Source organism: Neopsephotus bourkii, unplaced genomic scaffold (genome assembly GCF_033783945.1).
Source record: "Neopsephotus bourkii isolate Nb327-2 ecotype Australia unplaced genomic scaffold, CSIRO-AGI_Nbou_v1 NB_1132, whole genome shotgun sequence".
Taxonomy (NCBI): domain Eukaryota; kingdom Metazoa; phylum Chordata; class Aves; order Psittaciformes; family Psittacidae; genus Neopsephotus; species Neopsephotus bourkii.
In genome coordinates, this window is record NW_026901618.1 from 424,492 (window position 1) to 438,228 (window position 13,737).

The 13,737-nt window shown below is 38.6% G+C and overlaps 1 protein-coding gene across 2 annotated transcripts in view; it reads left to right on the forward strand.

Moving 5' to 3' along the window:
• GADL1 (glutamate decarboxylase like 1) overlaps window positions 1-13,737 on the forward strand; it is an 83,335-nt gene that overhangs the window by 26,346 nt on the left and 43,252 nt on the right. For both annotated transcript variants that reach the window (XM_061362637.1, XM_061362638.1), the window contains 3 exons: window positions 3,043-3,107; window positions 3,357-3,438; window positions 10,548-10,747. In XM_061362637.1, the coding sequence (XP_061218621.1) occupies window positions 3,043-3,107; window positions 3,357-3,438; window positions 10,548-10,747 (347 nt within the window). The remainder of the gene's footprint in view (window positions 1-3,042; window positions 3,108-3,356; window positions 3,439-10,547; window positions 10,748-13,737) is intronic.

A 13,737-nucleotide genomic window follows, 5' to 3' on the forward strand; every position in this document is an offset into this window, starting at 1 on the left:
TAAAATACTGTGTTCATTTAGCTTTAAATATTATGTGTATTTCTTCCCTGCTGGTCCTTATTTTGTCTTTTTCCTCCCCACCCCCTATAGTACAGAAAATCAGGTTTGACCTATTAGCAGGTGCTTAGGTAGTTAGTTTAATCACACGGCAAACACTGTGATTCCCATTATCCAGCTGTAAATGGTTTGTTGCACATATAACACACTAATTTTCTCATACCTTGTTACCAATTACACTGCATGGGACACAGGTGATAATCTTGGTTTTGAGCATCCGTGCATTGCTCTCAACTGCATTTGTCATAAACAAAATGTATCAGTCTAGTTTGATCAATACACTTTCCTTCTCTGTAGTGTCATGGATGGAAGAGATGTAGTTAACTTTATTGTGGTTTTGCCATATCTTATGAGGAAGCCAGAGAAACATGCCAAGCTGCAGCTGTGGTGGTGAGTGCAAATCTGGCTGGAAAATAATACCCAGAGAGCAGTTCCCATGGGTCCACTGCTGACAGGGGAGAAGATTTTGAGCAGGATTCCACAAAGGCCCATCCTAGGTTAGAAGTTATCTGGTATATGCATTAATAACTTGGATGAAAAAGAATACACTAAATACATTTGAAAATGACATAAAATTGCTGCAAGTGGCAGTGGGAGGACAGGATTAGAAATCAAAGAGATCTTGGTAGTTGAGAGAAAAAAGTGGAAAAACTAGGTTACAGTTCAATAAACATAGAGCTCTACGTTTAAACTGTAATAATCAACTGCACAAATAGGCTGGGAGTTGCTGGCTAGAAAGCAGATCTTCAGAAAAAAACATCTGGAGCTTGCAGTACCTCACAAATCAATGATCATAAGCATTTTTAAATAGGATTAAATGTCTTTCAGAACTGAATAAAGAAGATTGATTGATAAAATAATTCTTTCTTTCTGCTTGGGCCTGAGTCTGCTTAATCTGGATTGTGTCCAAATAAAAAGCTTCATTTCAAGAAGGTTAAGGACCTACAGGAGAAAGAAATAGTAAAGCAGTGAGGATAAGCAGAAACATATCTAGAAATTATGACCAATGAAGAAAGACTGAAAGCACTGATGTTACTTAAACAAGAAGAGACAATGAGACAATATGCAATAGCCTACAGGTGCTTTCAGAGCTGCTGAAAAGAAGAAAAGGAATAATCTGTTCCCCTGACCATTGCAGATATGGCAAGAGGTAACATTCTTTAGGACTGACACTTTAAATCAATAGAGTGGTTACTCTTAAGTGCAAATTAAGTGGTTAATTTGTGCAGCTTCTATTATTAGAGATCTTTAAAAACAGGCAGAGCCAGTGATTCTAACACTTCTTTGGTACGTTCTCGTTTCCTTGTTTTAACCAACCTTGGATCTAAGAACTTGGTCTTTTGAACTGGGTAAAAATGTAGAAGCAGCAATTGCTGATATCTCTCTGCACCTTATTTTTCACTTCAGTGCTAATCACAAGCTGTGTGTTCACAGATTAATAACCTCTAGAAAAGACAAGTGTTTGACAGAAATGAGTATTACTGGTTGTGCCTTTGGGGTTGGCAAACTGTTGAAATGACCACTTGAGGGCTTTTCTAGTCCTGGTTTTCAGAGATAGTGTGAAAATGTTCATGTTTCCAAATAGCTTTGGAAGCAAATTTTGTAAAGAATTGTTATACCTCAGTGGGTTTCTTATGAATTATGAAAGTCAGGGAATAATGTAACATGACTGTTTTGTCTATTGAATCATATAATGAGAAGAGTGAAATTTGTCTATGAATAGTTTGTCTTCCCGTAGCTTGGCAAATTTGGGCTAGCTAGAGAAAATTGTTTTCAAGTCATGGTTCTGCCACAGGATTACAGTGATGCTTGAGGCAAATAATTTCCTACCTGAAGTCCTACCTGTGGTTTGAGCAACTGCCCTTTCCTCAGCAAGGATGTTGTGAACATAACAACATAAAATATGATGTGGTCCATTAATGTACTGTGTTAATGAAAATGGCATGATAAGACAAGTTATTGACCTTACATTTCCCTTGTGAGACTTTATGATTCGTGTCTGCCAGACAGCAGACCTTGTTCCTAATTTATGGCCTATGAAGCAAATACTGATGCTGAATTCATAGATCAGCTATCACATCTGTTTTTTCTTTTGCTTAAGTAGATTCTGCCTGCATGAACATTGAAAATTCTTCTTTTTCCATATTTAGTAATAATTTCTCAAATGCACTTTATGACATGTCTAGTGTTTATGTGTTCTCCCACCCATTCTGTAGGGCAAATGTTGTTGTTTAAGAACTGAAGTTTCACAGCACCTGGTGGGTGAAATCTAATCCTTGCAGAATTCATGGATGTGAATCACCTTTCCAAACTCTAGTTGGCCATAAATTAAACTTGTGTAATATAAAACTTGTTGCCTGAGTTCCTTCTATAGTCCATGGTATCTGCAAAAGGTGTTGCCCAAAGACAGGTATCTAGAAGAGATGAGATGATACTCAAGAAGGAGTTTCAGTGGAGATCTCCTCACTAAAGGGGCAGCCTAAATGATTTTAAGACCCCACACTTAGTTCTTATATTGACCTCAGGGAGATGTGGTGAGTCTTAATCCATTCTAACATCAGTTGGATTGCTGGTAACAGAAATGCTGCTATTGCCTACTCACTGAGTTTGCTTTTAATATCTAAACTCTGTGGAAAATCTGAACCTGGACTTGGCAATTGGCAGAGGTTATAATTCTCTACTGTTTCGCTTGTGACTGTCTCAGAAAGGAAACAGCTAGTAGGAAGAAGATAAACAAAATGGGGCTTTATGTTTTTATTTCTTTGGTTTAGGCTGGCGGAAAGGAAGCACTTCTGATCTAGTATCAGGAATGGTTCTGATTAGCAAGTATATCAGTTCATGCCCTTCCTTATATGGAAGGGACACTGTAATTTGTTTCTCCCATCAGCTCTTCCAGCTCAGCGTCTTCAGAAATTACTAGTTGAAGCATTATCAAAAGAACGTTATACAAATAATATTGTCTTGACTCTATGAATGTTCCGACAGGCTTCTTGGGGTGGCTCGGCTTTGATATCAAGGAAGCATTGCAGACTTCTTCATGGCATTCACAGGTATGTCAGTTCAGTTAATGAACACACTTACCAGGGAATGAGATGGAAGTTGTGTGGCCTCTTGGCCTCCATGACAGCTGCATTTTCCAAAACACTCATTACTATTAATTGGAGAGATTTCAGAACCTGTGGGTGGGTGGGGGGGAGGGAAGGGTAATCTTACTTGGATTGTGTTTGGCCATTTTTGATACTGTAGTACTCATGATTATAGGTGCAAGTTCCACCTCTCTTAATTTATAAATTTCACAGGGCAGATTCTGTTGCCTGGAATCCCCACAAAATGCTGTTGGCAGGAATCCAGTGCTGTGCTCTTCTGGTGAAAGACAACTGTGTAAGTCCTGTCTTTTTTTAAAATGCAGTAGGCTGACATTGCTGTAATATGGAAATAAAGAAAAGAACTGCAAGTGCAAAAGCTGAATGATAGAATTTTGAGTTCCACCACAGAATTCATAAATGATGAATAAGAGAGCAGGGTCAAACCAGTCTAAGTCACTGCACTCACCAGTGGTCAAATTTTGCAGCTGCTGCTCTTGCTAGTTAACCTTTGTACATGACTTGCATTCAGGATTGAGTATTTTGTTACCTGGGCTTGCAGCACTTAAACACTGAGCTCATCAAAGTCCTCAGAATAGCTGTCAACCACTGCGACAGAGCTGAGTCTACAGACTGAGTAGACAGAGCTTGTCTTTGCATCCCCTTTACATGGGTGCACCAGAGTGGGAAAGGGGAGAAAGAGGAGACAGAGCACATGCAGGTAAAGGTGCTGAGCCTTTTTTTCCTCACACTACTAGTTTTTCCTCATTGCCAGTGTCCTGGGTTCAGCAGTAGCAGTCATTTTTTCTCCTTCTTAGTAGCTGGTGCAGCGCTGTGTTTTTGACTTTCGGCCTGGGAACAGGGCTGATAACAGCGATGTTTTTAGTAACTGCTCAAATGTTTAGTCTGACCAAGGACTTTGTGAGTCTCATGGTCAGCCAGGGAGGAGGGGAAGCCAGGAGGAAGCAGAGACGGGACACCTGACCCAAACTGACCAAAAAGGTATTCCATACCACAGCACATCATGCCCAGGATGTAACTGAGTTACCCAGAAGGGCTGGATCACTGCTCAGTTGGGCTGGGTATCGACAGGTGGTATTGTATTCTGTTCCCCTGTTATTTCCCTTATCATTCTTATTATTGGTGGCAGCAGTAGTGATTTGTGTTATACCTTAGTTACTGAACTGCTCTTATCTCAACCCGTGGGAGTTACATTCTTTCGATTCTCCTCCCCGTCCCTCTGGGAGCAGGGGGGGGAAGAAAGAGGGGGAGTGAGCGAGAGGGCTGCATGGCTGACTTACAGCCTGGGCTTAAACCGTGACAGCCATGGTGATTGAGGCTTTCCAAAAGCCACGACTAATTAAAATGCCTAGCAAGTGAACAATGGACATGTGATCTCAAGTGACAAAAAAATGAGATGAGTCTGCAATGTAGTAAAACTCCCTGCTTATACCTCTGTGGAATTCTTTTATCTTAATAAAGAAACCAGTAAGAGGTCAATTATTTCAAACCACATTTCAAACTCAGCCCTGCTAAAACTTACCTCATTATCCACCATCAGGGTTGAGTTTTAGCTTACATTTGATAGGTTATGAATGACTGAATAGGAATTTAACAGGAATTTAATAGGAATGAATGACATTATGAAGATATGGAGCCCCTAAGGTTTGCATCACTATTTTGTGGCCATGGTTTGTCATGGTCGCTTTTATAAATCACTGTTAAAACAGCTGCCAGTTTCTATTCAGCTGCTAGTAGTTAGCTATCCATGTAACTGATTACTAACTTCTGGTAGTAAGAACCGATGAGGACCAATGAGCATAGATGCTAATCAGTGCTCTCTTGGCACTGTTTGCTCCTAGTCAGGGGTGAGACATAACAGGATAGCAAGCTATTGGTTTGATAGATGGACTGTTAAGTGGGTAAGGAAGTGGCTGGATGGTTGCATTTGGACTTGCATTTGCATTGCAGTCAATGGTTCAATTTCCAAGTAGAAACCAGTAACGAGTGGTTAAGGGTCCATACTGGGACCAATACTATTTATGACATGTACAGTGGTATTGAGTGCATCCTTAGCAAGTTTGCAGATGACACCAAGCTAAATGGTGCAGTTAACAGCTTGAGGGACCTGGACTGGCTGTAAGAATTAAACTCCAGGACTGCCTGTCCATTAGTTTATCTTTATTCCAGGATGACAAACAAGCAGAATGAAGTTATTGACTAAGATTTATGTGGTGTCTTAGTTGCAGGGTTGGGAAGAATTCAGTGCTATATTTTCAACTAAAGAGACCCAATACATAGATATAGCCCCAGGTAATGGTTAGACTAATTTGGCTACGCAGTAGAAATTTTTCAGGAAATAAGAGGGAAGAAATGAAGAGGAATGAAATATTCTAGCTTCCCTGGAATTTAAAGTCACTTTACAAACAGTGTTCCGACATCAGGGCTCTGGCACCCTTTCTGTAGTCTTCTTCCTTGGAGTGTAATGTCTGATAGAGCAATCCTATTCCACTCTAAATCACAGCTAGGCAGTGCTGGAAGTCCTTGTACAACTGAATCCTAAACTGTTGAGGGGTGAAAACACAAGTATTGCAGATCATGTAGTCAGATCCTGTTGTACAGTGAGACACATTATGGAAAGTACAAGAATTCTCTGTATGGGGAGAAGGTGTTTCACTCTGTTTAATTCCTGGAAAATTGGCACTTAGGTGGTTTGTGTACGTGCCAGTAGTGTTTATATGCAAACAGATACACATACAAATTTGAGTACGTTTGTGTCAGCTTTGTGAAAGTGTTGGAATATAAATTCTTAAGGAAAAAAGATCAAATGCATATTTAAGACACTTTGTCAGAAAGGCCTTGTTTCACTTTAATTCTCTTCATTCCAGAACAGGCATCTGAATCCAGTTTCCCATTAAAAATGCTGTTTTCACACCACTAAGAGAAGGAAAGTGTATGTGTATTGGTTTCTCACTTTTAAGCTTGTTCCACTGCTTGTAAATTATATTGTTGCATTACTTACTGCTGCAGATGAAGCACATATTTATATGCAAACATTATTCCTTCACACTGTGGTTAGGATCCATCAGTGGCAAGTTGGATGCGGAGGTGGGAGCTGGAAGAGTTTGGCACACATTGCTCTGCTCATTTCTGAAGTGGTGAATTCTGCAGGAAGTCAGAGCAACAAAATGTTAAACACAGATGTTAAATCCTATTTATGAATCAAGCCCTACCTCCCTTTGAAGGCCTGATTAAAGAAGTTTTGTTAGCCTGTCTTCCCATTTGTGGTCCATTTGGAACTGTGGACTACCTCCACAATTTAGGGTTTAGGATTTAGGATTAGGGTTAGGTAATTACAAGTGGACAAATAATCCCCTTCAGTTTTTCATTCTCTTTGTTGGTTTGGTGGGTTTGTTTAATTTGTTTTGGAGTTTCTCTTTTTTTTTTTCTTTTTTTAGCTACATAGCATCAATAAAGCTATATGGTTTTTAGTAGTGTTGGTAGGCTTAAAACATTACAGCTAGATTATTAGAATGAAACATTGTATTGAAATATTTTCCTATACAGATTAAAGAAAAAAAAAATAAACTGCAATGAAATGCTGATAAAAGAGTCTTTTCCAGCCTTAGTGAAACAAAATTGGAATGTTTTCCAAAGAAAGTAGAGATAGAAAAGAGAAATATATTTCACTTGATTAGAAGGGAGGAGCATTTTCACCAAAGGGAGAGATTGGTTAATTCTCTGTAAAACCTCAAGAACAATGACAGTAGCTCTTAATGCTTAAAACACTCGGGAAATACACAGCCATTCCTTTTTTGCTGCCATGCCCTGAGTAACTTTCATGTCTGTAATAAGATCAACTTACTTAGAAAACACTTGTATTGCTGTGATGTGAATTGCAGTGACCATTTAAACACATAGCTAGATGGACTGATAGTCTCAAAACATTAGTGAGCCAGCTTTGTTCTTGTATGTTCTTAAAATGCTATGAATTAGTCTTAGATTGCACATTAAGACCACAGAGTTACTCTAATTTGTCCTTCCTGTAATCCATATGAATGTGAATATTATCACCATATAAATGGAGAATTAATATTTATCACCAATGCCAAAGTTCTGTAGCTCATTAGAGGGTAGCAGTAGGTTGGGTAGTTAGCAATCAGTTTTAGGCAATGAGCAGAGTTTTCACTTACCAGTTAAATACATTTTTAAAGAATGTAGCTAATGAAATCAGAGTAATCTCTTCCTCATCATTAGCAGTATCACAAAGATATCTACTTCCCTGATTCCTTTCCAGGGCAGCTGTAGGAAACACTTTATTCTTACTGGTTTCTGCTTCAGGTTAGTACAACGGAGAGCTTGTTTTGACTTAAGTGATACAGGGGTGACCTTTTGCACTGCACAGCTTTTAAGAATTTTCAAGTATGACATTCAAAAGATTGGCCTTATTGCTTCTGATAAGGCGAATCAGGAAGATGCTTGTCTTGAGGGAAAAAACTTGGGGAAAAAGATGTTTTGTTAATGAAATTGAAATTCACTTTTAACTAGGAGTGGAAATGGAAAGAGATCAGAAGCCTTGTTGTAGGTGTGTTCAATGAGAAAAATGTTGAATTATGAAACTGGAACTCTTATATGTTGATTTCAATATCAATAATTATTCATTTATTTGATATTAATTAGGCCAAACAGTGACAACCCACAGACTTCATCAAAAACAAAGGCTATTTGAAACCTCATAGCAGATTGGGGCCTCTATAAAAATAGTATTTCCATATTCTAAACTTTAAGAGCCCTGATGTAAGGCAGAGTACGATTATTAGTCTCTGTACAAAAGGCAGAAAAAGAATAAAATATGCTGAAGAAAATTTCAAACTTGTCAGATGGGGCAATTCTAATGACATTTTTACAATTCCTTTGAACAGGAGGAGTTCGATTACTATGTGGAAAACTGTTGGGATCTTCTTGGGACTGAGAATGTTGAGTTTGAAAGCATTTTCTTTTCTTCTGCTTTTCTGTCATTTGCTTATTTTGGATTTTTTCCTCTTTTTTGTCCTCCCTGACCAGACCCTATTCTGCATCATTCCCTTTCTCCTCCATCTTGCTTCTTGCATTGGTCTGGCACCTCCTTCCCCTTCCCCCCTCTTTCCCCCCCCATTTGTCCCCATTCCTTCCCTCCTTCTTCCTCCCTCTTCCTCTCTTTTTTCTCTTTCTCACAAAGCATGATTTTTATTTCTTCTCCTGTCTGCTCTAGTGATATGCTGGAGGATGTCATTGTACTTGCTTCTGGAGACTGACAATAGGAGATATCTGCAGCAGGAGTTCCTGAGCATGTTTCATTATTAGTAATATAAGCAGGTGGGAGAAGACCATCAAGCCAGTGCATCATGTCAGCTTCAAAAGCACCAGGAGAGTAGGACAGTATCTACCTTTTTTTTTTTTTTTTTTTAAAAGTTGCCAGGCATTTGAGTTCACTCAGAGATATTGAACTATTTGCTCTTGTTGAGTATTCACTCTAGAGCATTTGTTTTTAAACTATGAAACTCTGCAGCTGTACTGTGATCTTAAGTAAACTCAGTCTTTCTGTAATATTACCAACAGAGTTTAGGGTTTTTGTGACAAACAGAAGTTATTATTTCTCAGATGATGGGTGTGATGGGAACAAATATCCAATGATGTCCTCTGTTGTGCAGCTCTGTATTACATTTTGATAAGTTAGAAGATAGTTTCACATTGATCAGCCCTCCTATCCACTCACTGCAGAAACACTGCAAAATTCTAGTAAGATTTGAAGCAATTAACTTAGGTTTGTGGATGTTGTTGCCTTTGTTTTGTTATATGTATATTTTAATACAGTGTCTAGTAAGCTTATATTTCTCCTTAAAGTCAGGGCATGGAGATCTAAATGAATAGAACATAATAGCTTGATAAAGAGATTCCTATTCCTGTTTTGCAGCTGCTAGCCAAAGAACACAGAGCTGAAAAACCAAAAAGTAGGTGAACCGTGTAGATCAAGTGCTTGACTTTTCTTTGGTTTCTAATATCACCTTCTAGCCTGCCTTTTTCTGAGAAAGTTGGGAAGTACGTGTGAGAATCTTATATACCACAAAAAGCTGCATCCAACATTGGCTTTTAGTTATGGTTACTGCGTGCTGCAGCAGTACATTATCACTGATGGCTGCAGAGGGAGAGCAGCACTGCCCCCCAAGCTGTCACATAAGTTTTTTTTTTCACAAGGCTGAATGTGCTGGTCCTGTGCTAAAGAGTTCAGGCTGAATCCTGTCCTTTTCAAAAACCAGCAATAATGCAGTGAGATCTTCAAACCCCTACAGAAGTTGTGGAAAAACCTTTGGTGTTCTCCTTTTATGTAGGTGGGTTTTTCTTTTTGCTTTGTTTTTAGTATTGGTATAAGGAATTGAAAAAGCTGGGAGAGAGGGAGACTTACTCTGTGCATGCCAGTGGATTATTTATCCCATGGATTGTTTTGTCTTCATCTTTTTTCTCTGTTTTACTGCCAGTTCCAAAGTTACCAGTCATGTACTGTAATGCAGATCAAAAACTGTACCTCTGTTACAGGAATGTGACACTTCAAGAGTGATGTCAGACACTGTCATTTTAAAATCAGAGTCACAACACATGCAGAGGAAAGGATGGAATATGCAGTGCTTTTTCAGTTGTTTCAGTTTGAAGAGTGATGTTGAATTGGAAAATGAGTTGTGCTCTTTGGGCTACTGTTTAGCAGTTTGTCATGCTGTCCACTTATATCATAGGTCTGTTCTGCATCAAAGACTTCTGGTTCAACTGTCACTTAAATACATGTTTGCAGATCTGAATTAGATGTTGTAGTCATGTTTTTAACCTCATCTGAATATCTATCCTAGCATTATCTTACTGATTGTGGTTTATTTTTCTTACCCTCTTCTAATATTGCTGACAAATTTCCCATCTTTTCTGTTCCCTGAGATCTTTGTAGGTCACCCTCATCTCTGCTGTTATAACCTGCATTCTGCAGCGCTTCTCTCTACTTCATAATATTACAGAGTATACATTGATATTTCATTCTTTTGCTACTGGCCGATGCTATGCATTTTCTCTTGTACGTCTTTGGGCACCTGTTTCTCTGGTACCTACTCCCACGGTTTCTTGAGATGGGAGTAAGGATTCCTCTTCAACCTGCAGCTCTTCAGTGACATTATGAAGAAAATAATAAAAAGAGAGATGCTTCTTTGTTTTCAGAGCTGACTTCACTGGGTTCATCTGAACATCATTAGCTTTGGATGGTTTCCTGCACATCCAGTTCTGTTTTACTAAGCTGTTGGTACAGACAGGAAGAAAAAGCTTTGACATGTGAAGTTACAAAGGCTTGGAAATGATCATCGGCAATCTATGTCTCTGTTGTGTTCTTAATAGGGCCTGCTGAAGAAGTGTTACTCTGCCGAGGCCGCCTACCTGTTCCAAAAGGACAAGTTCTACGATGTCAGCTATGACACTGGTGACAAGTCCATTCAGTGCAGCAGACGTCCAGATGCGTTCAAATTCTGGCTGATGTGGAAAGCATTGGGAACCACAGGCCTCGAGGAGAGAGTAAACAGAGCACTGGCTTTGGCTAGGTACCACCACACAATTTTGAATATGTCTAGTCTGTGTAATTGACCAAAATGTTGACATTACTGATACTCCATATCTTGGAACAGACCATGTTGTTACTTCCCCCCACCTTCCCCCCCTTTTCCTTTTTTTTTGTGTACAATAGGAGGAACTAACAGCAATAGTAATTAGTCTTGTTATATTTGCTACAATATTTAATAGTAATGATTACTTTTAGCAGCAAGTATATTGGTAAACATAGAAGTCAAAATTATGCTATCAATCTACGTTATTTAATATTTATGTTGTCTGAACCAGACATAGAACAGGTTTATCATATATCCTCTTCTAACTCGTAACTGTGTCTTCTGGTGTTAATGTAAAAGCAGTCCTATATGCCAGGCTCTGAGCTGTGTCTAGCAAGAAGTGAATTAGCTGTTCTTCTGTTTACTGGATTCCTCATGACTGAGGAAATGCAGAAAGCTGATGGTGTGGGGAAAATTTGTATGAGGACATCCTGTTAATGTTAGAATGTAGTAGAGGCATGTGAAGGCATATTGTTCTGAGATACTGCTTGTTCTTTTTCTCCACAAGTTTGCAGTATTTCTTAATGTTTACAGTATGTTCTGTTAGGGGTTGAAGCACCTTTTTCTTATGATCTTCTCCTCACCTGCCCTGTTAAATTTTACTCAGTTTTTGGTCTTGCAGATCGGAGTTTCACAGCTGAGTTCTGCAAAATTCTTGCTAGACGGTGTTTCTAAACTGATAGTGATGTCTCAGTTTCTGGTGAGAAACTTCTATACACAGGTTGCTTTATCTTCTCAGAGAAGAAATAATATCAAAATAAGACAACAGCCCATTAAAAACAATTCACTTGAAGTATCATATATGTTCAGAATTTATACAAAAGAAACCACAGTGAAATCTTTACCAGTTCCTGGGCCAACTACTACCATGAATCAAATAATTAATATTGCAAAACAGTCACCTGTAACATATTGCCATTTTATTTTTTTTTGTATGAACTACCAAGTTGAAAATAATTGAATGTTTACTATAGTGAAAATTGAAGGAATAACCTCACTTTAATAAGGTCACTTAAAGAACAGGTAAACATACCTAAACCTAAACCCAGAGTGAATTGGAAAGGAATAAAAAGGAAGGCAGGAAAACCAGAAAAACTCAAATGAGCTGTGGCTTTTTTCTCTACTTTATTTCTTTAAAACACTCATTATTTGGCCAGTTAAATGTTCCTTTATATCTTCTGGTTAAATTGCATCTTGGTTTTGTTCCAAAGCATTGTACTGTTCTGTGTGTGTACAGAGTAAGTAATTCATTGCTATGTCAGTAGGAGAATTCAGTCTTATCAAGGTCACTGGCCAAGGTCATTTGAAAGTGTAGTGATTAATGACCTTTCTGGGATCAATATTCCCTTTGAACGCTGGATTCTGCTGGTAGCACTTCTAAGGAGTGACCGGGTTGTCTCTTTTTTTTTTTTCTTCTTCTTATTTTTTCTTCTCTCCCTTAAGAAAAAGAAAATTAATTTTTGCCATTGTCTGATGAAATATATTCTTTACAGTATCTGCATTGCTATCTTGAGTCTGCATGGGCACGGGCACTTTGCCAGGTTTCGTAACTACTCAGCAGCTGTGCAGACTTTCTCCTGATTTGTTACAGTAGGTGTGACTTAGATGTTCCAAAGATAATATTTCAGTGTTCCTGAATGCATACCTGAATTAATTCTGTAACTAGTCCACTGGCTATGGAATTTAAGAGCAAGATTACTTTTCTTTCCCCATCATCAGTGAAAGCTGCCAAGGTTTTAAAGCTAACTGAAGTCATGTATTCCTGTTGCAGCAAACTTTTTAGCGATTGGCTATTCCATGAATTTCTTCTTGTTCTGGAGATGAATTATGTTTTCAGTGTATTATATATGCCAGGAACATTATGATGCTACCTATTTGGAAAGGCTTATTTTAGAAATCCTACAGTAGAGCGTGTTTCTGATCAGTTCACAAATTTTCTTTTTCTTTCCTTTTTTTTCCCCCTCTGTTATTTTTGATGCAGGGATGTTGTTTTGTGAAGTACTTGAAAAAAATAAAAATAGATGTAATACATTTAGAATACAACTGTAACAACCACTGCATTTTATGCTTCATCATCTTCGCAGTTTTTCTGCCTGATTCCTCTTCTGACACCCACTCTCAGCAGACATATGTCTACTTTCACAGCAGATCTCCACCCCTCATTTTCTGCAAGGCTTAATCATAGCAAATACTACTTCTCTGTGCATTCCAGTCCTCACTGAGACTCAAGTCCTTTTTTATGTTCTACAACAGTGACACAATAGTAAAACTCCCCTGTCAAGTGTGGAAAGATGCGCAAGGTAAACTGCTCCACTGCGGTTCAGTGGCTCTAGCAAGATAAATCATGGGCAATGGATTTTCTAATGGCTGCCTTCTTAGGCTATTGGCAATGTAGTTAAGAACATGATAAACAGCATTGTGAGCTTGACTGACAGCAGATATCCTATGTCAAATGGTGGTATTAAAAAAAGGCACTTCTAGTAAGAGAGGAGGGTATTAAGTATTGTAAAATCTCTCTAACAATTAAAGACCTCAAAAAGAAAAATAAGAAGGGGTGATCATACATAGCTTTCTTTTACAGGATTTAAAAAAATAAAAAATTGAGGGCCATTGTCTTGTGAATATTCTGCTGATTTTGCTGAATGCTGGTCTTATGGTACATCTTGTAATCAACAGGACAAAAGCACTGAGTGTGTTTTATTTAAGACAATCCCCCTACAGAAAAATGTTCCCCACAACACTCTCACATGGTATCTAGCCTCCTCCTCACCTTTCAGCATGCCTCTGTTGCAACCTGAACATTAGTGTGGGCATTAACAGCCAGATAACAAGCAAATGCACACAGTAGGATCTAAATGGTCATGGCAGAAAAGATCCAGAATCTGGGTCTAGTCTAGGTCTCAGTAGAACTTGTTCTAGTGAGAGGA